This window comes from Xylocopa sonorina, chromosome 11 (assembly GCF_050948175.1).
Source record: "Xylocopa sonorina isolate GNS202 chromosome 11, iyXylSono1_principal, whole genome shotgun sequence".
NCBI lineage: Eukaryota > Metazoa > Arthropoda > Insecta > Hymenoptera > Apidae > Xylocopa > Xylocopa sonorina.
The window spans coordinates 10,557,993-10,581,653 of record NC_135203.1 but is presented as its reverse complement, the minus strand read 5'-3'; the positions used below and the strand labels follow the sequence as shown (position 1 = coordinate 10,581,653).

The window sequence follows — 23,661 nt, the reverse complement described above, 5'->3', positions numbered from 1 at the left end:
CTACGCAATAGAACTATGGGTTCCGAATCAAATTCTGATTGGCTCTCTACGAGCTCTCGTTGAAGATCCGGTTTTAGGACGGGAGTTTAACAAATGAAAATTTTTCTCCGCGCCGGAAGTATGTAATTGATAATTAATGTTATCGTATCGTTACTATTTGTACAAAAGAGATAGTATATTTAGTTAAAATAATAGTTAAATATTGATTAATATTATATGTGTTTATAGGTTCGCGATTGCTCTACGAATGAAAACTATAAACACGAACGAGGTGTCCGTTTGACTCGAGTGCTTTGGAGGGGGTAATTTGGATCACGTCGTCATGCACAAACAACGCTCTACTAGTCAGTCAGTCGCTTGCCGATTGTGAGACAGGTACAGAGGTTTCGTTATGTCGGAGGTATTCAAACTAGGTGATCTAGTATGGTGTGTACTTACGTGATAATCAATGAATGTTTTTAATGAAACTAGTGAGATGCAAATCGCAGTGATTATTAATTGATGTCTTTATGGATTTCAGGGCGAAGATGAAGGGATTTTCGCCTTGGCCTGGTCGGGTAAGTCGAGTTAACTGTTAACGGTTCTGTACTAACTACACTTTGCTTGGTTGTACGCGCCACGAAGTCAAACGCGGCCATCACATTTGGCGGGAACGTCCCCAGTTCCGTTTAGATTTTTTTAACTCTCTGTTATAGTATCGTAAATTAATATATTTCGCACAATATCGACGCTACTGTTGCTCCTCGTTACATATCTCCCGCCGCATCCGACCTTCAAATTTAAATTGGCGCGCAGACTATGAAAATATAACCTAAATTATGTTCGCCCGTTTAATAATTTTTAACCACAATGTTCACAAATGAATTAAATTTCTATGTTTACGTTATGTACATCCAAGCAATCGTCGTTTAGATATCTTCCTTCTTTTCAATTGAAAACAAGAAATTTCGTTTCGTTGCGGGATTAAAGTTCATAAAAAAAAAAAAAAAAAATTGCGCGCTAATCATAATTTTCTTTAGCTATAGGTTCATTGAAACATATTACATAAATACGAATTGTATCTCTTTTTAGTAATAATTTATTTATTAATTATACTTAGTGTACTTGTTATTGTACTTAGTGTACTTTGAGAAGATAAAATTGAGAAATTTTGTTAAAGTGTTATTTTACGTTTTGATTAACAGCAATATTTACATTCAAATTGTTTAAATTGTAAATATTAATGAATTTGAAATTTATTTATTTAAATTGAAGTGTTTCATATTATTTCTGTCCGTACTCGTAACGTTTATTAATCTATTATAAAACATGAAACATAATGGTAGGAATATATAATTTTCCTTCTTGCAAAATATACTATATAGCCCTATTTTTGTTGTTTAATTTGGAGAATATGTTTAAAATTTTTACTCTATACGTATACTGATTTCTCCATGGCATCCTAAGGTGTCTAATCCTTCAAAGGACTTAAAGAAACCAACGAATACTAAGAAGGGGCCAGTTCAATGTATTTTCTTCTTTGGAACAAATAATTAGTAAGTTTTTTAATGAAGTTTCTTATTTGTTCATGTTTTGTAATATTTTATCTTTGAAAATTTATAAAAAATGTTTCTTATAGCGCATGGATAGAAGAATCTAATATAAAGCCGTATCTAGAATACAAAGATACTCTAGTTAAGTCTAGCAAATCTGGTGCATTTAAAGATGCAGTAGATGCAATAGAGGAGTTTATTGCTAATGGAGAGGTAAGTTACATGATGAAAATACAAGTCGTGTAATATACATGTCTAGATTCGATATAATGAAATTTATTTTTAAAAATGACATATCATTCGTGACAAATGTTGTTACCTAAAATTAAAGTTGAAATAAAAAGTTGTTAGATGTCCTAGACAGTTCAGTATAGTAACGTCATTTGCTTTAGGTGTTTGAGGATGGCTTAGATCCAGACTCGTTGTTCGACAAGCTTAAGGAAGAAAGTATATCAGAGAAGAAGAACATTGTAAAAACACCTAAACCTCGTAAGGTTAGGTTTATATTACAAATTATAATTTCAGTTTTATTTTAAATATGTACATTTTAATAGAGTGGTATCATTGAGAAAATCTAATAAGTATTGTTATCAATATTAACACACAATTTTGTATTTTATAACAAGGATCTAATATACAGTGTGATACGGAATTATCGGTTTAGGAAACACCAAAAATTAAAAGGCTGGAAACCAGTGCAAGCGATGCTCGTCGGCCAGCTAAGAAGCTACGTAGGGAATCAAGTACAAGTAACAGTAATAGAGTCGGCAGCATTAGTCCAGCATTAAATCATTCGACCCCTCCCAGAAAGTCTGGATCGACTCTTCTTAACAGGCCTGCAAATATTGTTAGACCCGTAAGTATTTAGTATGTATATTAAATATTACTTCTTTACATTAATAGTATGTACCTAGACATATCTCTTAAATAAAGTCTTTGCCCATAATAGTGTCTTCCGTATGGAGAAAGTGAACATTTTCATTCAGAATATCAAATACGGTACAATAGTATTTGTATTAGAAATGGAGAACATTACTTTTTCTCGAATACTATGTCTAGTCAATTTTTTACATGTTCATATAAATAAATAAACAACAACAACTTTGTACCTTCCTTTAACTCCTGTCCATTGACATTAAATTAGTACTCTTTAACACGGGCCATTATTTTTAAATGACAGCACCTAGGCTTACATTCCATTATAATATAATTTTTTTAATGCATCAATCCTATCATTAATTAATAGTTTTATGTTATTTTACATTTCACAATTATAATTATTAATTCTTGTCTGATTGAAGTATAATTTATTTATACAGTTGGTATAATATTCTGTTACACTTGAGTTGAAATAAAACGAATAAACGTTTAGTTGTTAATATGTTGATACTTTACATAACAGGTGACACCTCCTTTGGATGTGGAAACATTATCACAAACTCTCAAAGAAAAAAACATCCGTCCGTCGGCCTTGAAATTTGGGTTCCTCGGTTTGGGAATCATGGGAAGCGGCATCGTAAAAAATCTGATCAACAGTGGACACAGCGTAATTGTGTGGAATCGGACACAGGAAAAGGTATGTACACTTTACTTATGATGTAATACAATCATACGATGTTTATTTGCAATTAGAATATGACTGCCCTCGCGTGTAAAATCAGATACCGTGAAAATTTTAATTGTAACGAAATTCGAAATTAGTATTTCGTAAAAGATATTCTTATTTTATATTTCATCGATCACCTTCAATATCAATTATGTCGACGCGCTGTCAGCAAGAACGGACATTGCCGTGTTTCATTTCTTTGGTAGCGAATCCTTTGACCTTCACTGAATGAAACTTTTATCATACACGGTATGCACAGTACGGTCCTTCCCAAATTTAATTCTTTCATTTTATGTTCAATGATTCGCGGTTGTCTTTTTTTTATTAAAAAATATTCTCAATTGTTTTTATGGGAATAAGTTCCTAAGGTAGTAAAAAAAATAATATTTCGATAAACGATCTTCTTTATTCATTACGCCGTATACTCAGCACATTTTTCAAACTACTTGTCTTAGATTATAATATTAAACAAACATTATATAAGGTGGTAACAGAAAATGAAATCATTTGCCACGCAAAACATGTAAAGTTCTGCGGGGATGTGTAGGTATCTGAATTGTAAAGCAATTCAGTAACACTGCCTGACTTATACTTATCGTACGATGAGTGATGGAGAAAATAAGATACATAGACGTTGGAAAAATTTTCGAACTTTTATCTTTACGTTTCACAGTCACGAAATCTATAACATTTAGCTTTCGGAACTAGATTTCGTGTATGATTCTCATACTCTTCGATGTAAACAAAAGAAAAAGAAATTTGAAAATAAAATTGAAACAGTGATAAAACAATTTTCCATTTTTATAAATTAGATTTAAAAAATGTTCTAATATTCCCTAAAGGTATCGATATTGCTCCTACAAAAATAATTTCTTTCACAAATTCTTACTAGCGGTCATAACGTGTGTTTACAATAGTAGGCATTTAAAAAAATGCAGATAAATATAAACTACCAAAAGCATTCGGAAACACGTGAAATCGTATTTTTGTAAGAGGAACTTTTGATTATAGTGATAAACGATTATGCAATTGAATAATATCTAATATAACAAAATATAGTATACATACGCGACTCATCTCTTTCACTTTGCCACACAATACATAATATCTTGGAGCGAATGCTTTCATGGTATTCCACAGCCTATTTTTGAGTGGTTGTTCCGATGAAGTACATCTGCGGCCACCTAATTTGTATACCTAATAGCGTTAATGAGCGTTCAACGGTTAAATGAATTAATCCTATAATCAGTTCCATTAATCATTTAATACGAGTTACAATTCTCGACTATATTATCGAAAATAAACGTTTGAGAACGGTTCAGCAGCGCCTGACGTAATTTCACGTGGGCAACCCTTAAAAGCACGTCATTAAGTCTTCGTTATTTTGTATTGTGTCTTTTTTGCTTAAAAGGAATTCAGCCTTACACCTTTCGCTGTATAGAAGTAACCTTTCTGCACTTCCGGTTGCGGAGATATATTAATATTATAACGTACGTTAGTATAAATTCTGGTCAAATGCGTTTAATAGATAATCACACGAAAGTAACAAGTGAATATTTTGCGGTAACGTATGCAGTATCGAAATTCAATAAAATTTCTTTTACGCATACACTTGTACTTTTATTTTTTAATAATTAACTTCCAATGATTTTCCGGTAGAACTGTTGTTAAAAAAATCAGCTTGGTATATGGAAAGAAAAAAAATAATCTTCTCAAAAATACAAGTTCAGCTTTTCAGTTTCGGTTGTTTCGTATAACGAAAACTGTTAAATAACGAAGCTGTTTAGGAGACTATGCCGATATATTAATTTTAATCTCAGCAAGAAGTTCGAATTATCCGCCGGCACCGGTGATCCGAAAAAAGTGTTGCAATTCGAAGCTTGGGAATTGGTGCGCGCGCACCGAGCTACTCCGAGGGGGTTTAGAAAAATCTGTAGTCGTATCAGTCATCGAAATCATCGAGCACGTCTACTTTCCTTCGTTCGCACGACGAGACGCGGTTCGAATCCGTTTTTGCACAACGTCATCTGTGGTAACAGCAGTTTGTCAGTCGGCACGGCACGCCGCGCTGTGCCTCCGTAGCGCGCGCACGTTTCCCGCGTTCGCCGCGTCCTCGTTTTCGAGGGATGATAAAACTTTATCTCTTTGAAGTCGCTGAAGCGATCCAAAAATAACGGCCAAGCATACATCTAGTACATACATGCGTTAGTTGAGCTATCTTGCTCGCTTCGCTTGCTAGTGTTACGTGCATGTTAGCATGCCGGGAAAAGAGGGGAAGGCGGTCGAATGAAATGGAGAGAGGGAAAAGACGCGTGAGAGGAAAGAAGGAAACTGGGAACGCGTTTCAACTTATCAACTTGAACTGAAAGGTTCGTGGATCGAGAACCAGAATTGAATTAGTCATTTTAGGCATACCGCGAGTTTAATTTTCATGAAACCCACTTATCTTATTTCTTACGATCTGTTCGCCTTCTTTCTTTTTATCGTTCCGAAAAGAACTACGAGACGTGACGTACCGCTAGGTTCTGGTAATCGTTTCTTTTTTCTATTAAGTGCGAACGAAGAGGAAAGACGAGCATAGACGCAAGAGATTAAAAGTGTAAATTTGATGAAAAACTAATTCCTTATGCCCTTAAAATGATTGATTCAACTGTGCGCGTTAGATTCTCCGTGCATTTGATGATACATAGATACAAATCCGAGTGTACTCGTTCGATTATTATTATTATCATTAACATTATTATTAATATTATTTTTATTGAGCTGTACGACATGAGTGGCTTACACGAGTACCATTTATTTTTAAAGGAAAAGTTTCACCGTGGAATTGAATTCCTTCTTTGCAGTATTTTTGACTCTTCCGAAGATTTCAAGCTTCTGCCTTGTTGAATGAATCTTACCAGTCTTATTACAAGTTCTAGAGTGAAATGCAATTAAATGGTGCATTAAGAGCGTAAATATGTTATAGTGTATATTAAAAATTATCCAGCTGTATCGTTAGTCACATTTAGCTTTAGAAGATACCAATTCTTAGCTGTTGTTAGGTGAAACGGTTGCGTTTGAGAACCGCTGCTTGGCGCGGAAAATGGTGGCAAATTTATGGCTACTGTTCATAGGATTGCCCCGGGAGGGGTTGATCACTGATTAAATCCATCCAATTGAATCCACTCTAGAACACAATGCAAGATGAATTTAATATGGATTTTATAAATAATTAAGCTGACCTTGAAATCTTTGTAGCTAATAACAGAGGGTTAAATTCAATTCTGGTTTGTCTTTTCAATTTTGCTATATTCCTTACGGTTTAAGAATTGTTTCGATGTATACATTTAAATCGGATTTATCGTGAATTAGTTGCATTATAATATACTCTCCTTGATGGCATTCCACCGAGTGCGTTTACAGGAAAAAAGAAAAGGTTTTAATAGGATGGAAAAAAATCATTTTTCATAATTTTCAAACACGTTGATGTCGTTCTTACGGTTGTATTTTTTTCTTTTCATCAATCACAGAGATAACGTGCCGTGAAATCAGAATAGGTAATACAACGTTAATAGATTAGTTTTCGGATGGACAATAATTTACAGATTACCTTTACGAGTTTAAGCTTCTTCAAATAGAATGAAACATAGCCAAGTAGAGTAACCATAAATTCCACATAGAACGTGCATTATCTAATAAGCCCGCCAAAATGTTGTTCCAATGAGAATTTAGCTATGCTCGAATTTCTTTTTTTTTCTTTTTTTCTTTTTTCTCTTTTTTACACGTAGGAAAGCACATAAAGGAGGAAAGAATGGTCTGAAGTTATAGCCTTTAGGCCGTTCGAACTGCACGTCGATCAACTGCACAGTCATTATCGTACCTTCGTGATCGTCATTATCGCGATTAGAATATTCGTCTGTTTAACGCCTGTGGACAGAGATCTCTTTCCACGCGCCATTTCAATTTATCCATGTGATCAGATGTTTCAGATGAATTGGCAAAGCTATTTTACAAGTAAAATCAGCAAACCAATTATTCATTCTAATTCGATTCAGTTGGATCTTTTGAAGAAAACTTAAATTTCAACTTAACCTCGGAAGACGGGGTGAATCGAACAAACGATAGAAAAATATCGTCTCGTTTAGCTCGAATCCTCGTGTTTAAAATTTGATGCTATAAATAACAAATTTAGAAATGTTTTTCGTTTTCCGTGGGAGTAATTAGAGATGGCGGTGTTACGATCATTAAGTACGTTTCTTTCATTTTTTTTTTTTTTTTTTTTGCTTTCAATAAAATCGTTCTTTCTTTAATAATTATATTTCGGTGCTTCGGGCAACATGCATCTCACTAAAAGAATATCCGGGCGTTGAAAAAGAAAATGAATGATAGGGTCTTTCGAAATCGATAAAATAAGAGAGGAAGAATGATACAAGCGGAACAATAAGCAGCATATCGGTTAGTCGGACTTCGATCAATGGACAATCGTCAACGACGCGTGTTTCGGCCGCGGTTTCAGTCTTTCATAAAAATTATAGTCACACGCCTTATGCAAACTGATAAAATCGCACGCGCTCTTATTTACAACAGGATAAAAGCGATACGATCCTATGTCGAAAATCGTTGATCTTCGGTAAAATTGACAACTAGGCGAGAATTATTACAGACCCGTTATACACGCGTCAATTCTGCTTATCTTTGCTTCTCTGTTCTTGTTATTCCTCTCTGTTTCGTCGTTTCCCGAGTTTTACTTTATTAGTTTTTTATTTTTTTCGTTTGAATTGAAATTGGCTTACGACAGATTTGGCAGTAACACTATGACATCCTGCGTTTTCTCTCCAGCATTTAAATCTTCTAATAACCGCCGAACATTGTCGTTGGTGTCTTCGCGATGAAAACGGCAATGATTAAAAGCACAAAGTGTAAGAGCGGACAGGTTGCAAGGTCGTCGACCGAGTCACGGAGAGGTCCTTGGAAGCTGTCCGCGATTTTTTTCTTTTTATTCTTCTTCAACAACACTCGCGTACACACAATCGATAGTTCGATCGATGTCGGCAAAGGGACCGTACCCGTCCCTTGGTAATCGTAGGCGTTCTTCTTTTATCGTTCTTAGAGGTATATATGCGTGTACTCTTCTGGAGCATTTTTAGGATAGAGAAAAGAGAAAAAAAAAGGCAAAACAAAGTAAGGGGAAGAAAACAAAAATAGAGTCCGAAGAAGTCCCACGATAGAGAAAGGTACCACTGTTTTATCCTCGCGAACGCATTCCCACTTACCGGTGTAGAGGCACTTCTATATATTTTTCTCACATAATTATCCAGTGGCAGTACATTCTCGGTCTTAATTGTAATCCCGCTACGTAAAGAAAGGGTAGTACCCATTTTTGCTCGTTCTCTCGCTAAACACTCGTTAAAGTCGTCTAAAGTTTGGTTTCGCGCGGTAGGTCGGGCAAACTGTTGCTGGGTACGAGGAGACCAAGACTCTCTGGCATTTCTTTAGGCTCTTTGGCTAAGACCTCCGTGCTGAAGCCTCTGAAAACTGACTTGGCATGGTCTGCGTCTTTGTACACCGAGGATGAGCTGGCGTGCTCCTCGATGCTGTGCAGCATTATCGAATGCAGCGGTACCATCGTTCCTTGGGGCAACGGATCCAGTCGGAACGGCGGGCTGATTTCCTCGATATAGTTTATGTGGATCCCCTCCAGTACATTTCCGTGGGGACTGGCCGACGAGAATTCCGTTGGCGTGTAATACTCGCTGTTAACGTCCTCCATACTGATGCCACTCGCCAAGTCGTTGATTTTCGTCTTCAGATAGGTGTCCACGCGAATCGATCCGTCCTCCTTCAGATCGAACACCATCGAGTCGCTCTTCCCGCAGGAGCCGCTTCGACAGTTATCGAAATAGAAGTTCGGTAGATTCTCCAATACCTTGTTCAACGTCTGCTGTTGGTACTTGTAACTCTCGCGTAGTCGCAGCACCTGGTGGGCGCTGAACTTTCTTATCTTGTTACGCTGGAAGACATAGTTCTCTCGCACCCAATTGAGCTGGCTGGTAGAGTAATCGCGTACTTTCTTCACCTGTTTCGAAATCAGAAAAGTAACGCTGTTAAACGTTTGCGAGTCACAGGTAAAGTACGTTTCGATCTACCGACTGAACTTTATTCTGCTCTTCGTTAATAGAAAGTTAAAAAAGATAAGATTATACGATTGCAATTTATTTCAGAGTGAATAATAAAGAAAAGAAGTAGAAAATCACGTCGAATAGTAGTATAATATTACGAGAAAGAAGGCGAACGTTATTCTACGTTGGACAACAAATTGACGGCAGTGTTTGATTACCTGGTCGTAATACTGATCTCTGAGCGCTGTAAGGTGACTCGTCCCGTAGTCCCTTATGTCTCTAATGTGCCTCATTTGGCCTTCGTAACTGTCGCGAATCCATTCTACTTGCTGCGCGCAATTTTCTTTTATTCTATGCACTTGTTGAGTGTAATTCTCGCGCAGTCTTTCAAGTTGTTGACTCTTGTATTGCTCGATATTATCCAACATCTGATAGATCTGTTTCGCTCTGGGAGTGGAACCGACGCGTCTGCAGCACAAACACCATTTCAGACAGCCGCACCTGCAACAGGGGAAAACAGACGGTTTTATACAAAACGTGAGTTTACAGTAACGAGCGAATGAAACGTTCGAACGAAGCAAAACGAAGAAACGAACAGGAAAATGAAGAAAACAACAAAGTACTCGTATCGATTTGTACTAACGAAGCAAATATATACGGCACACGCGACTTATTTTGGAACGCGTAAGGTTCACGTGTCGAACGACTATTAACATTCATGCTTAACGATAATGGAATAGAAGGAAAATACTTACTTGGCCAAGAGATAACGGAGAAATTGCAAGAAGAGAGTGAAGAGAAGAAAGGCCGTCGCGCTAGCGGCGCCAACCAGGATGCTGATGATCTTGATTTTATGTAATGTTATTGGATTCATCTGCAAACTAATATAGGTAGTGGCATTGTCAATCGGATTGACCGCGAAACACTTGTATTGTCCAACATCCTGCCTGAGCAACGTCGTGATGTACAAAGATCCATTCTCGAGGATGCGTACGCGACCATCATCAACGAACGGTACACTTTGTTCCCATCCGTGTACGGGAGGATGTTCGACAAAAGCGTCGGGAAAAGCTGGATCAGGATTCCAATGCAGTACCTGAAGTTTCGGCGTGACCCACGTTATCGATGGCGTCGGGTTGCCGTTGAATTCACATTCGAGTAGAACGGAGCTTGACAACAGGTACTGTTGCGTGGGCGTTGCGTACGCCAAATTTGGCGGTGTGCATTTCAAGTAACGAAGCGTTTTAAGCATATCGCCGGTACCGTCGATCTCGTCGCCGCACCTGAAACCGCTCTGAAACGCGGTACGTAGGTGCTCCTTGCTCTCGGCCCATTTTACAAACCAGAACATACGGCAATCGCATGCCCACGGGTTCCCTTGCAGCTGGAGATCGTTTAGAAACGCCAGCTGCGCCACGTTCGCCGGAAGGAAGGTCAGATTGCTGTCGCGTAGATCGATTTTACGAAGCGCCGGTGTACGATCCAAAGTGCACCGTGAGATCTCGCGTAACGGGCTCTTGTTCACTTCCAGTGTCTCTAAATTCTCCAGTCCCTTCAAGTCTTGGTTACGGAGGACCTCCAGCCTCGTTCCGGACAGCGACAATGTGCGCAACTTCTTCACCGGTCGCCAGACATCCTGCGGAAGTACCGTCACTGGCAAATTCTTCAGACTGAGCCATTGCAAGTTGGAGAGGCTCTGGAACGCGATGTTCGTCAAACGCGTGATCGGATTCCCGGAAAGATCGAGATGCTGCAACGACGCTAGATCGGCGAACAGACCGCGCGGGATCGTGTCGATCTCGTTGTTGGCCAACTCGAGGATCCTCAGCTGGCTAAGACCGGAGAACAAACGGGATGGAAGTTTGGTCAGCCTGTTGGCGGACAAGTAGAGCTGTTGAAGCTGTTTGTTGGGCCTGAAACTGTGATCCTGCAGGAACACCAACAAGTTATTGGAGAGGTCTAAGCGCGTTAACGATTTGGTCGAAGCGAACGCTTGATAGGGAAGTACGTCGAGCTGATTTCGCGCCAGTTCGATCTCCTCGAGCCGATCCAAACCTTGAAACAGCGCTCGCGGGAGTATGCTCAACCGGTTCCCGGTTAGATTCAGGTACTGAAGTTGGTGCAACGGATGGAAGACGTTCGACGGCAATTCCGTCAGCCTATTGTCACCTAAGTTGAGTTGCTCGAGGAACGTTGTCGCCAGAAACACGCCTGGCTCTATCTTCTCGATCCCGCTCGAGGTCCAGGCGAGGCTCTTGAGATGGACCGCGGTCTCGAGGGCGGAGACGGTTATGGTCGCGGCGATTACGTTTCGCAGCACTACGTCGGTGGCCTGTGCCGGCAGACCGAGTCCGAGGAAGCTTCTTTCCTGGCATACCAGGCTCTTTCCATGGGCCGAGCATTCGCAGCCCGTGGCACATTCTGTTGCACGCGAGGACGGTGAGGTTTTCGCCGTGAACGACGTCGAGGAGCCTGGCGACGGGAGATCCTGCGTATCCGTAACGTGCACCGCAATGAGAAGAACGATTAACCACCACCACGAGTCCCACGTGAAAACCCGCTCCCTCATTCCTATGACCTGTAATATGACGATTACCACGCATACAACCAAGAATTCCCATGTCCTGATGTGTCTTCGCGTAAACCAAAGATTAATCGATCGATCTATTATGCACTCTTCTTATGTCTCTTCGATATTCTCTATGTTTTCTTTAAACTTTAAGCGTTTGTCGATCTAGCTTCGCGAGAAGGCGAACCGTGTGGCATCGTTGCCTCGGAACATGTGCGAAACTCTTATCCCTGAAGCTACGCGTTCATTTCTCCGTTCTTCTCTCACGTATTATTTGCGTTCTTTTCGGTGCTGAACTCTACGTACCTAGCGATGATCACGGGCAAGCCGCGAAGCGCCGAGAGCGTTCTCGGGCTGGAACAGACGGCGGGCTCTCTCTAGCCTGGCGGTCTCTTTTAACCGTTCGCAAAAAATACGGTCCACCGTTTTATGGACGTACCGAGACTCTTGGGTTTGTTGAGAATGGCGGCGGCAGTGGTGTTGTTGCTTTTGCCGTTTCGAGTCGGTAACATAATTGTGCGCGCTCCGATGGAACAGCTTTTACAGAGTCCCGAAATTGGACGGGAAGGGGAATCCGCCGGCATACGACACGGCTACGCACGGCTACTGTGTATCGTATGCATATATATGATTATGAAAAGCACTCGCGCGCGTGCAAGTACGAATATATAAATGGGTAACACATACAAATAAGCTACACATGCACTCACTCACACATTCACGCACACCATCGGCTTCCCTTCCTTCTTTTGCTTTTTTTTTCTGCCGGCGGTACAACGTAGCTCTGTCTCACTCTCTCTCACTCTCTCTCTCGCTCGCTCGCTCGCTCGCTCTTTCTATGTAATCAGGCCCTGTTAAATGTGCAGCAGCGGCAACGCAGAAATTTACTGTTGTTTTCGCGTGTCACATGACACACTCGAGCATCGCGACACGACTAGCATCGTCCGTCGCGTATCAGAAGCAAAAACTGACTGCGAGAGATCCGTTCGGCCGACTCTGGCTTCTCCTCGTGGGTAACCCTCGGTTCGGAAAGCCGGCAACGTTGCCAGCTGCGGCTGAAGAACCGCGCCGACGCAAAACCGACCTCGCCACTCTGCACTTCGCTTCAACGAACCGCCCTGACTGGGGATCCGAGTACGGCCAGACACCAGCCCTCCAACCCGATTCTTCTGCCCACCCGACCCTCCATCCTCTATTCTCCCGACCGACACCCAGGATTCTTTCCTTCCTTCTGTCCCCGCTGGAATATTCGGTATTTCGATAGCTTTGCTTAACTCGAATCAGCGCATCGCTTAGAAACGATTTCACATCGTACTCCGTTTTACTGGAATTGCATTCCAGAACACTGTTGCAATTTAGAGAAGTGCATTCGAATCTTGGACGTAACGAGAATTTGGTTGGCACTTTGTTAATTTATTGCTTCGCACGATGAAAGCATACACTTGTACGTTTTCAGGTCTCCTTATCTTGTTTATTAATTAGCCACACTTTTATCTGCCGTCTTTTCATCCTGGTAACCAGCAATCGCTAGCTGCTCGAATAAACCTTTCGAATCTTTTGGTAAAGTGTATCTTGTGAGATATGATACAGCTCTTTTCGTCGTGTTCATTATTTACTTATTATTTCTGATAGCAGGTGATGTTATCTCGAAATGTATTAGGATAATTTTGTAAAGTATGATAAATACAGTTCTGACGATCGTTTCCGGGAAGAGTGGAAATTATTACGTATCGAAAAACCAATTAGGATGGCAGTAACGTTTTTCTCTTTAATCGAAAAGGTACTGCGCTATGCGGATAACTATTATTAGTTTCACCTGAAATTTTAGGAACATCGTTCTGCTATCGCGTGGCATCGATCTGGCATACTTGTGGTCTCTGTTTTCACTGAACCGAAAAACACGACCATATCCAGCATAATTATTGTCTTGTCGGTTGCAAAGAGCGCTCGGAAACGTGTCTGCGCGCTAATTATGTACAGCTAAGTTGGTACCCAAATATGAAACGAAAGTAATTCAACGGAGAAGTACTTGGACGAAAATATTTGCATTTTTTCCAGACTAATTGTGGCGACGGAACCCGTTGTTTTATTTATAAAGCAAGGTGACTTTCAGATCTTTATAGCGCTAACATTCTTCTTTGGTATCGAACATTTCTTTCTAAGAGCTGTGCTTGTTTTATGTAATTTAGAGTTTACCTGTTACCGCATAACTGTGCTCACAAACGCTTCTATACAGTTTCCCTAATATTTATTTCACTAACGATCCTGATACACCATCTTTCATATGGAACTTCATAGGTTATACTCGAAGGTCACTCGAAATTAGAATTAAATTATAATGCCCTCCTGATGAGCCATTGTTACAGTGTACTATTTATTATGAATAGTTCGATATGTCCACGTGCGGTGATTATCAGATAGACCTATAATTTTTAGAGATTTGTGAATACTGTGTAAAGGAAAAAAGCAAACAAAACATAGCAGTATTATAATTGCAAAAGTATTTAAAAATATATCCGTTGTATTGTACTAGTGGAGCGTGTTAAAAAAAGTTTTACCTGAATAAACTTCAGTATACGAACGATGTTGATACATTTGAAATTGAGCGTTATTCTGTGTGTACATATGTATGTAGACACAGTAACGATAATAAATACTGGCAAGTATGGCTCTATAATATTCTCCAGTTACGCTTGCAGATATGCTTGATAAGCCTTCGTTTACGTACATTCGAACCCCCTCCTCTCTCTTTTTCTTCGTTGTATTTTTGTTTCAACATCGAATTTCACCTCGTTGCGTCTCATAAACTGGATTTAAGGAGGTCGCAAAATATTGAACGGCTTACAGCGAGGCAAACAAAGCGAGTTTTGGCAAATAGCTGATTGAATTATACTCTAAGCTTGGATCGGAATTAACGATGATTGTGCAATTCCCAAGCGACGCTTAGTAGATCGTTTTCGTAATTTGTTTCGAAACTTGATTTGCGTGCATGGTCGTAACGAGATTGAATTTGACCTTGATTGTTAAACTTCTGTAGGTTACGCGAAGGATTTTCTCTCTGTCTCTATCTTCTTCTTCTTTCTTGTCGTCGGTCATGGTCAAGGGTGGCAACTGCAAGGGTAGAACCATCCAATTTCGTGTCCTAAACCCTCGTACGTGAAGTTGTTCTTCCTCGTGCTTTTACATTAGCTGAAAGAAGCGAATTTTCAGTCACAACTGAAACAACAACCGATATCGCGATATTGAATCGATTAGAAAACATAAAAGATGTTTCTCTACCAATAAAATGTGACGTTTGATCTTTGAGCATGATAACGTTAATAATTTAATGGGAGGAAAACCTAAATGTAAATAAGCTCGTTGTTATCGGCAGCAGGTGTTACGTAACAACGTCAAAATGCAATGGATAGGGGAATCCTTCGAAACGAGGTGCAATGAAGTGGAGTGATAGCTTTTGCAGAGGTTTACCGTAAATCTATCTACTAGAGTACCGTTTAGAAATGTTAAGTTTAAAGATTAACGAGAATAGTGTTTTCTCGGCCAGTAAATAGGAGGAAAAATTTCCAAGTTAGCCGATTTCGGTATTGTACGTTACATAATGGGACTGGCGCACGGGTTTTAGGAGAGTCGAAAGACGTCAGACGGTTAGTAAAGACGGAGGAAAGAGAAGAGGGGTAGCTATTTTAAAGGACAGCACGTTCTTTCGCCGTCGATGTTGGCGACTCGTGTATAAAATTGGCACGAAATCGCCCTGCCGCGATGAAAGCAAAAATGGAGAGTAATGGAGTAGAAGAGATTCGAAGGGAGGTAGCCACGTTCGTGTCTCCATACATTCTCCCGCGTTTTATTTCTAGAAGCAAACGAGCAACGAGTATTCACCGATTATAACGCCTTTCTTTATTGCATAATATCGTCGGTAGAGCTGTGTATAGTTAACGGGTGGAAGGAAGCATCGTTCGCTTGCGTGTTCGAATCGAAACGGAGCGGTTATTGCGCGGCGATGTAAGAAAGGAAAGGCCTCTGCGATTCGAGGCAGGGCGATAAGTGCCGGTTGCTAGTTACGAGAGAAAGAGGGAAGCTCGCGCGGAAGCGAGAGAACTCGAAGAAACGGAGAGACACGGTCGACCGTCGAGCCAGACGTGAGTAGAGCTCGATCAGCTGAGAACGGGCCAACGTTGCCATATTTCGGAACGTGACCCCCGGCTGGCGACCGTGTCGGTTCTGCGGATCAATATTACCAAGATCCGGCAACACCGTACCTATCCAACTCTTTATTTATACGTGTCGGTTAGATGACGCAGGCCCCGCGCCGATCCTTCCTTTGGTCGCCTTTGTCCTTCGACCGCCTTCGTTCCCTTGGCCTTTACCGGTTTATCTACGGTTACGGTAATTTTAAGCACGACTAATTGCTCGCCAGAATGTCGGACGATGGGCCAGAAACAATTGTCGCTTCGACGAATTCGGTTGGAGGCTCGAATCCCTTAACATACTCGTTGTAACGTCTCGCTTCGTACAAATATCTCTACAGATGGTAGATATATAGATTTCCAAGCGATCAGGGACGAACGAATACCAAGTGCAACGCGCTCCGACGGATAGTCTGAATGAACGTTGTGTCGTTCAACCTCTCCTCGTTCGCTCGCTTCGCAACACGGATATTATGAACTATCGGACGTGTGTCGCCTCCATCTGAAACGGATACTGTTCATAACACTAGGGAGCTTTCGAACGTTACATTATCTTCGTAACGGATAACGGATTCAGTTCTCATTAACGTAGTTTAAAAAGTACTGAGTATTGGCATAATGATTTTATTCCTGCAAAGCTTTCGGTCAAATTTCCGCAGTAAGTAACATCAGAAACAAGAAACTCACTAATTACATGTCTGCAAATTATCCTTCTTACGCCATGCTTTCCTCGCCGTCTCACCTTAGTAGTGCTTGTTCTTGGCAGCGTCACGTCAGCAGAACCGACGAAATTAATTGCTAGTCAGGCTCTCGGCCTGGTGCTCTGATAATAATAATAAGCGATATCGCCGTAAAATGTTTAGGCCATTAAATCCCAAAAGAAATCATTTTTTCCTTTACTAAAAGAATACGTGATTAGATTAGATGCACGGCTATTTCAGTCTGTATAGTCATTCGTATCTTGTTGGAAAATTCCAGCAGTAATTTTTCATAGAACTTGTTCTGGGCAATTCCTCGGAACCCTGTGGGAGTCCTTTCCACTATCCCACCTTGTCCCCCGTGTAACTTCTCACGCTCGTGCCTCCAGTTTGCCGTTTTATTTCCTGATCGTGCGCCGTGTGCTAGCTAACAATAGCGCGAACTTTGCGATTAGAAATTTTATACAAACGGTTTCCGCACGTTCACCGTGAGTCGCAAAGGTCGTTATACCCAACCAACAGAGAGTTCCCTCTCTATCTCCACCACTACACACGCGATTCTAGAGCCGCTACCTCTGTATAGCCTGTGCTCTAGCGCACCGGTTTCGTGCTTGTCCACTCATCCAACTCTCGTGTCGGTCGACACGTGTACACGTATAACTATTTGCCACCCAGTGTCCTAGTTTATTTTTCGAAAAAAGCGGCCACTCGTATCCAAGAAGAAAAGCCTGCGAACCGAATTAGAATCAATCCCAGATAGGACGCACGTCTGCAATTTGAGCGATAAAATTTCAGAACAAAGTGAATTGACCAGAAATAGGTTTCAACTAGTTGTAGAGATGTACAGTATTTAGTGTACCGATCGTGCTTCTTCACACAGAACTGTAGACCATCCGGTATCGGTGTCCAACGTGTGCAATCATCCACCCACGTGCCATCGTGGGCTTGAAATGTTCGCACATGGTGCGGATTAGTGAACGTTTTCCTGCCTATAAATGGTTATGCATGGTACACGTTATTATTACTCAGAATTAGCAGATGTACGTTCGTGTTTGCGACGCCAAGTCAAAATATTATTCACATTATTATAGTGGCAGCGTTTGATTACCGTTAGATGAGCGATGGTAGTCGATTTATGATCGTTCGACTTTGTATACGTGTAACTTTTGGACGAAGCGTTTCAGTGCAAATTTAGTTATTTATCGCGTTGATACGTTTCGATATATATGTTATCCCAAGGCATTGTACTCGAAAGATGAGAGGCGATATTTCGTGCAATCTGAATGCAATCCAGGAGGGTACATGGTCGGTGTTTGTCCCCGGAAACCGTTGAATATCTTCTCTGGTTGGAAGCCATACAAGTCGGTTAAGTTGGTTCAAGGCCATTCATTGGCACACGCATTCGCGTGTATACAGGCTGTTATGAATTCTTGTTGCGTTCGTCGAGGTTGGTTCAGAAAAGAATTTACGTCCATAAAAAAAAAATCGTTAAAGGAATTAAGAACTTGAAGTAGACGTTGAAGGCAGTATTACCCTTTCTCTCGATCATCAACCGGCCAAGGATGTCAAGCTGGAACGGCAGAGTTGCTTTATATATTTTGTTTCTTTTTTGTTTTCCAATTTGGGCGTGCATTGCAGTGTGGACGTGGCAACGATGCGAGCAATTGAGAACACGAGGACACACAATCGCTTCGTATTGCATCCGCATATGTCATGCAAAAAGAGAGGAAAAGGAGAGGTTCCTTGGTCATCAATCTCTTGTGTCAGTTTTTCCATTTAGCACTTATCCAATCTCTACTATGTAAATTTTCCATAAGGAGAATTTACGACATTTGTTGCGCTATAGAGTAAAGCGGCCTCCGACGCATATTTATCAAAAATATGTTTATAATACTACAGTGCATTGTTAATATGATAACATCGATATCTCTTGACTTTTCGATCTTTAATCGTATTTATTTTCTTCATCGGGCGAATGAATTCCTGCACTTGCCCAAGTAAATTGGTCGTGCAAAATAATACGGATCAGGAATACGATCGATGTGCACTTCCTGTTCTATTACACTTGCGCAAGTGCAATGATTCGATGGAAGACGCAAATCAGTCTTTTTGTTCTTTTTCGAATTGCATTCACTGCTTTTGTGTGTCAGTTGATAATGGAACCTGTTTGGGATTTGTTTCGCTGGTAAACGTGGTGGTCTCATGAAAAGTATCAGTCGGTGATGATCAAAAATTGTTTATTGACCGGAAGCGTGTAACCTATTTGTCTTCTTTGTTTCTTTGTTGACAACACTTGACTGACTTGTTGACTCATCGCGTTCACAGTAGCTAAATATATATGTAATTGTCGGTATCAGAATTATAATCTCCTCTTCCAGTAATGATATTATCCATATTCTATTGAAAAATGTGAATGATTAAGATATAAATGATAGTACAATAACTGAACCGGGTTATTGATAATTAATATTAACATTTAATAGCTTTAAAAATGTATTTTCTGCAGGAATATAGATGCTGCAAAATGGTAAAGAGTGACGCCATTACGTGCGTACAAAAGTACGGCGTCTACTTAACACGAAAATCTGGAAAAGAGTCTACTTAGTTTCGTACACGCGAGACAAATGGCATCGTGCCAGTCAAATGTTTCCGATGAAATTTAATAAAATACCCAATGCAAATGCTATAAATTTTATCGGGTCTCTTTTATCTGTATCGCATTTCAACGTAACTTTCAAATCAAATATTATATATGTGCAAAGAGATACCTACATATGTTTTCCTAATTCGGTGTGTGTATGACGGTGCGATACTAACGGTTTCTATTAATTTAGCATTGGTTTCCGACATATTGGAAAGCTTGGAAATTTCTAGAAATTACCAGAAGCTATTCGTTTCTACGTCACAAGTAAAAATTAAACGAGTTTAGAATCCTTCGAATCTCAAAGAATACGTAGATGCTCCTTTTGGCCGTATGCGGAAAATATCTTTAAATGATGCAATGGCGTCGTTTGCTGATGTGGCAAGTAAACCTGGAAACGTTTAGCTTCGAAGCCGTTGAAACAACGTACGTGACCAGAATGGCGACGCAAATGGCGAGTGGCTTGTTGTGGCGACATCTGGCAGAGCCGCGATCTTTAGATTTTTCTGAAAGTATCACGCTGCGCCGAGAGATGTCGCCAAGATGCTAAACCAAAACATATCAGGGCTGTAATAAAATACTTTTGAATTTATAAGTCCACGTATAAAAATATCCACATACATTTTCCAACATTCTTTTATTCCTTTAAAAAATTGACCCTCTCGAAATCGTATCAAATTTTCGATAGAAGTGACACTTGAATTAAAAATATTAAAAATCTAACGTAATCCTATTTTTCGTTCAGTGCGCAGATTTTGTAAAAGCGGGAGCGGAGCAAGGTTTGACGCCATCGGACGTGGTGCTTGCAGCCGATATCACATTTTCATGTGTAGCTGATCCTCAAGCTGCCAAAGATGTGAGTAACCGATCGATCTAATCATGCTTTAAACTGTCTTATACTCGATGGGCCTTCTTCGATGGGACGTTATGAAAGATAACGCGAAACGTATGAACTATATTTTCAGATGGTGTTTGGAAATTGTGGGGTCCTCACGGAAATATCCCCGGAGAAAGGGTACGTGGAGATGACTGGTATAGACGCAGAAACATCGCAAGATATCGCCGAGGCAATAAACGCAAAGGGTGGTCGTTATTTGGAAGCTCAAGTACAGGGTAGCAAGACGCAAGCACAAGAGGGTACTTTGGTGATCCTCGCGGCTGGTGATCGAACTCTTTTCGACGAATGTCAGTCTTGCTTCGAGGCGATGGGCAAGAATAGTTTTTATCTCGGCGAGGTCGGCAATGCTTCCAAAATGAACCTCGTGCTTCAGCTGATGGCAGGCGTGACTCTTGCTGGCTTGGCCGAGAGCATGGCTTTAGCAGATCGTGCTGGTCTTCAACAGAAGGACGTGCTAGAGGTTCTAGAATTGACATCGTTAGCTTGTCCCGCCATTCTTGACAAAGGGAAAGGTATTACGTGCTTCTTACTTTTCACTGGTTACGATAAATATGATTCACGGTTACATGGTATCGCTAACATGTATAAATTTTCCAGCCATCATCGAGGGTGGCTTCCCGACGCAGCTACCCCTTCAGCATATGCAAAAAGACTTAAGACTCTCTTTAGGTATGAGCGATCAGTTGGAACAGCCGTTACCTTTAGCTGCTGCAGCAAACGAGGTTTACAAACATGCTAAACGTCTTGGTTATGGTGAACACGATGCCTCAGCCGTTTACATCAGAGCCAGGTTCTAACGGACCATTTATCGTCAGGCTTTTGCTATACCATATTTATTGCAATATCTAACGTTGTTTCCCGTCGCTACCAGAGAAGAGTAGTGCGCTATTTTTTGCTGAAAGAGTAGCGGAGTATCGTTGCGAATCGCTGAAAGAAGTACACCGCCATATTTCTTAGCGGTTAGTACCCAATACAGTTGTCAAGGTATAGAACAAATTCTGTTACTTGTATTACAATAGCAGAGAAGTTGCTGCACAGGCCTCGTCGCATATCTAATGCGACGAAAATGGGAAGTATCACTGTACTTGTACTTTTTTTTTTACATGTTTTTCAAGATGACGATTTTTTTGCGTATACACACATACACGAGTGACTTTCCTTTTTTTTCTTCCATTTTGTTTTAATACACGGCGACTACTTTTCTCGATAACAGCGTGGGTCTTATATAGTCGATCTCTCGAGTCGCTTCCCGACTTCGATCCCGTAAAACGCATCCCTCGCTTGAAAATTTGAGAGACTTGGGACTTGTCGAAAATGTGCCTTACGATACTCTCTGAAGCAAGGCTTTTTAATTTCCCTTTTTCCTTTCTCGTTAGGCTGCACATTGAACCTTCTGAGCAGTTTTTAAGTAACGGAATTCTTCAACTGGATTCGGTTTTCACATTGACAACTAACGGGGCGACGTATAGAGAACGACGCATGTTAGAAAAAAAATATGATTATGATATATTGTAGATTTTATTGGTGCAATTATAAGATAAAATTCATCGAGAATTTATTCTCGAATTTGTGAACATTTGAGAAGTTTTTGGCCGTATTTTAGAAGCTTCCTTTGAAATGAACGATCAGGTGACAGTAAACGGTGGCCAACGTTCTTTTGCCTTTTCTTTGTCGAGCAATCACTTTGAGTTTCTGCATCGAAATAGAACTTTATGGTACATGTTAATTGTGTATTATGCTTATGCAACGGTGATCTATACAGATGATTTGTAAATATTTACTCTAGCCATCTAACGTTATATAAAACCAATGGAAAACAATGTTGCTCAACTTTCGTCATCGAATTATATATTTGCCTAAGGGAAACTTCTAACATATCGCCGTAAAAATTTCAGTTATTTCTAGTAATTAGAAATGTTTTAGCGCTTAGCGCGACCTCGGCTTTTTGTTTTCATCGACGTGGCTCTCAACGAATTTATACAGCCGAAAAATAGCGCGAGATAATTCTACCTTAGTGTCATTAAAAAAAAAAAAAAAAAAAAATGGAAGCAAGTAGAAGAAAATTGAGCATTGGTTAGTATACACGTATGGTACGATACATAGAGGCTCTCCGGACCGAACGAGTGTCCATTTAATTATTATCCGTTAAGACTAAATTGATTACTTACAAATTGTAGACTTTTATTAAATGTTGGTATGGGACGTGGTCTATATTTACACACAAACACACTTGTACGTGATTCTTTCATCAACAGCTGTTTTTGGAAAAACCATATTAAACATTCGATAGTACGTTTTACACGATGTTGCTTCAACTTTAAGGAAAATTTCTGTTTCACCACGATGAAAAAAAAAAAAAGGAACGAACACTTTTAATACGCGTAGATCTTTCTATTATCCACGATTTTCTACTGACTTTCATAAGCGATGGTATCGCGTGCTTAACATGGACATGTCGGAACGGTTTCTACGATAACGTGCTCCGGCTCTCTCTCTCTCTCTCTCTCTCTCCCTCTCTTCTCTCTCTCTCTCTCTCTCTCTCTCTCTCTCTCTCTCTCTCTCTCGTGTGCACACGTTTAAAGATCAGTTTAAGAAAAGGAAGGGAATCGTCTGGATGAGGAGGGAAGTGAGTGGCGCTTCCGTTTCCCAGGACGGTCGTGCGGGTCTCACAAGCGACACGCGACGAAGTCGAGGACGACCGAAAGATTGCAAATTTATTCGCGAACGAATTTGTTTTTAGAGTAAATCGTACGAGTTTGCCTTTACTGTGCTAATGAGAAATCGACAAGTTTCTCCTCCCCGTTCTAAGAGACGAGAAAATAGTTGCGCTCACTGACATTCGCCCGCTAAAGATCGGTAAATATTTTTCTAGAAGCAATTTAATGGTAACGGATAATCGTTCGCTGAAAGTGACCATCCCAGTGGACGATATTGATTTTAAACGATACGAACCAAGATGTACACGTGCTACACAAATTTTTTACTCGATTTCATTTATTAACGGCAAAGGGAGGCTCGTGTTATTCGCTCGTCGATTGAGACAAACTTTTTGATGCGTGGGAAATTACGTACCGCATAGCTCTAAAACAGTGGCTAGGCACCCATATCAAGTACTGTATATGTAATTAGATTATCGATAGTTCTAACGATACAATGGTACATTGTATATGTAAGAGATGAAACAGGAATGACGGTTAAATAGAAAAAAAATATATATATATATTAAATATTCTACAAGCAAACATAAAGAAAAAAAAATATATACATATAGCTAGTAAAGAGTATAAATCACAGAGAGGGAGGAATTCGTGTGAGTGCGAGTGGGTGAGTGAGAATATACGTCATGAGCATTGCGTCAGTAACTGACGTTATATGTTTTGTCACGAAATACACTGGTTTTTGAATAAATATCTATTTGAATTACGTACA

The 23,661-nt window shown here is 40.3% G+C and overlaps 3 protein-coding genes and 1 long non-coding RNA gene across 8 annotated transcripts in view; 1 reads left to right on the top strand and 3 right to left on the bottom strand.

Moving 5' to 3' along the window:
• The window catches only part of LOC143428867 (putative RNA-binding protein EIF1AD), a 117,119-nt gene that overhangs the window by 17,271 nt on the left and 76,187 nt on the right, over window positions 1–23,661 (bottom strand). The gene's annotated exons all lie outside the window — the stretch shown is intronic.
• Ndf (Nucleosome-destabilizing factor) lies at window positions 307–23,661 on the top strand. The gene is made up of 10 exons (XM_076904649.1): window positions 307–426; window positions 521–557; window positions 1,447–1,535; window positions 1,619–1,745; window positions 1,925–2,026; window positions 2,197–2,388; window positions 2,935–3,108; window positions 20,080–20,190; window positions 20,300–20,744; window positions 20,830–23,661. The coding sequence occupies exons 1-10, from the start codon at window positions 392–394 to the stop codon at window positions 21,027–21,029; spliced, it is 1,512 nt and encodes a 503-aa protein (XP_076760764.1). The 5' UTR covers window positions 307–391; the 3' UTR covers window positions 21,030–23,661.
• LOC143429167 (uncharacterized) lies at window positions 7,507–12,965 on the bottom strand. 5 transcript variants are annotated; one of them, XM_076904647.1, is made up of 5 exons: window positions 12,115–12,965; window positions 10,336–11,817; window positions 9,995–10,113; window positions 9,458–9,707; window positions 7,507–9,196 (listed from the first exon to the last, which is right to left on the bottom strand). In XM_076904647.1, exons 2-5 carry the CDS (start codon window positions 11,806–11,808, stop codon window positions 8,537–8,539), a joined length of 2,502 nt encoding a protein of 833 aa, XP_076760762.1. In that variant the 5' UTR covers window positions 11,809–11,817; window positions 12,115–12,965; the 3' UTR covers window positions 7,507–8,536. The 5 variants fall into 5 exon arrangements, with proteins under 5 accessions (XP_076760762.1, XP_076760761.1, XP_076760760.1 ...); XM_076904646.1 differs by having other exon boundaries at window positions 9,458–9,740; window positions 12,115–12,963; XM_076904645.1 differs by having other exon boundaries at window positions 9,995–11,817; window positions 12,115–12,964.
• LOC143429170 (uncharacterized) lies at window positions 14,313–17,733 on the bottom strand. The gene is made up of 3 exons (XR_013102508.1): window positions 16,683–17,733; window positions 16,068–16,497; window positions 14,313–14,997 (listed from the first exon to the last, which is right to left on the bottom strand). It is a non-coding gene; the product is annotated as an uncharacterized LOC143429170 (long non-coding RNA).

What these genes read in the sequence shown, in the direction of transcription:
- Ndf (XM_076904649.1), top strand. Translation starts at nt 392, where the DNA reads ATGTCGGAGGTATTCAAACTAGGTGATCTAGTATG. An exon ending in TTTCGCCTTGGCCTGGTCGG is followed by an intron (nt 558 to 1,446) that starts GTAAGTCGAGTT and finishes TGGCATCCTAAG; the next exon opens with GTGTCTAATCCTTCAAAGGA. An exon ending in ATCCTCAAGCTGCCAAAGAT is followed by an intron (nt 20,191 to 20,299) that starts GTGAGTAACCGA and finishes CTATATTTTCAG; the next exon opens with ATGGTGTTTGGAAATTGTGG.
- LOC143429167 (XM_076904643.1), bottom strand. Translation starts at nt 11,808, where the DNA reads ATGAGGGAGCGGGTTTTCACGTGGGACTCGTGGTGGTGGTTAATCGTT. An exon ending in CTCCGTTATCTCTTGGCCAA is followed by an intron (nt 9,741 to 9,994) that starts GTAAGTATTTTC and finishes CCCCTGTTGCAG; the next exon opens with GTGCGGCTGTCTGAAATGGT. An exon ending in GAGATCAGTATTACGACCAG is followed by an intron (nt 9,197 to 9,457) that starts GTAATCAAACAC and finishes ATTTCGAAACAG; the next exon opens with GTGAAGAAAGTACGCGATTA.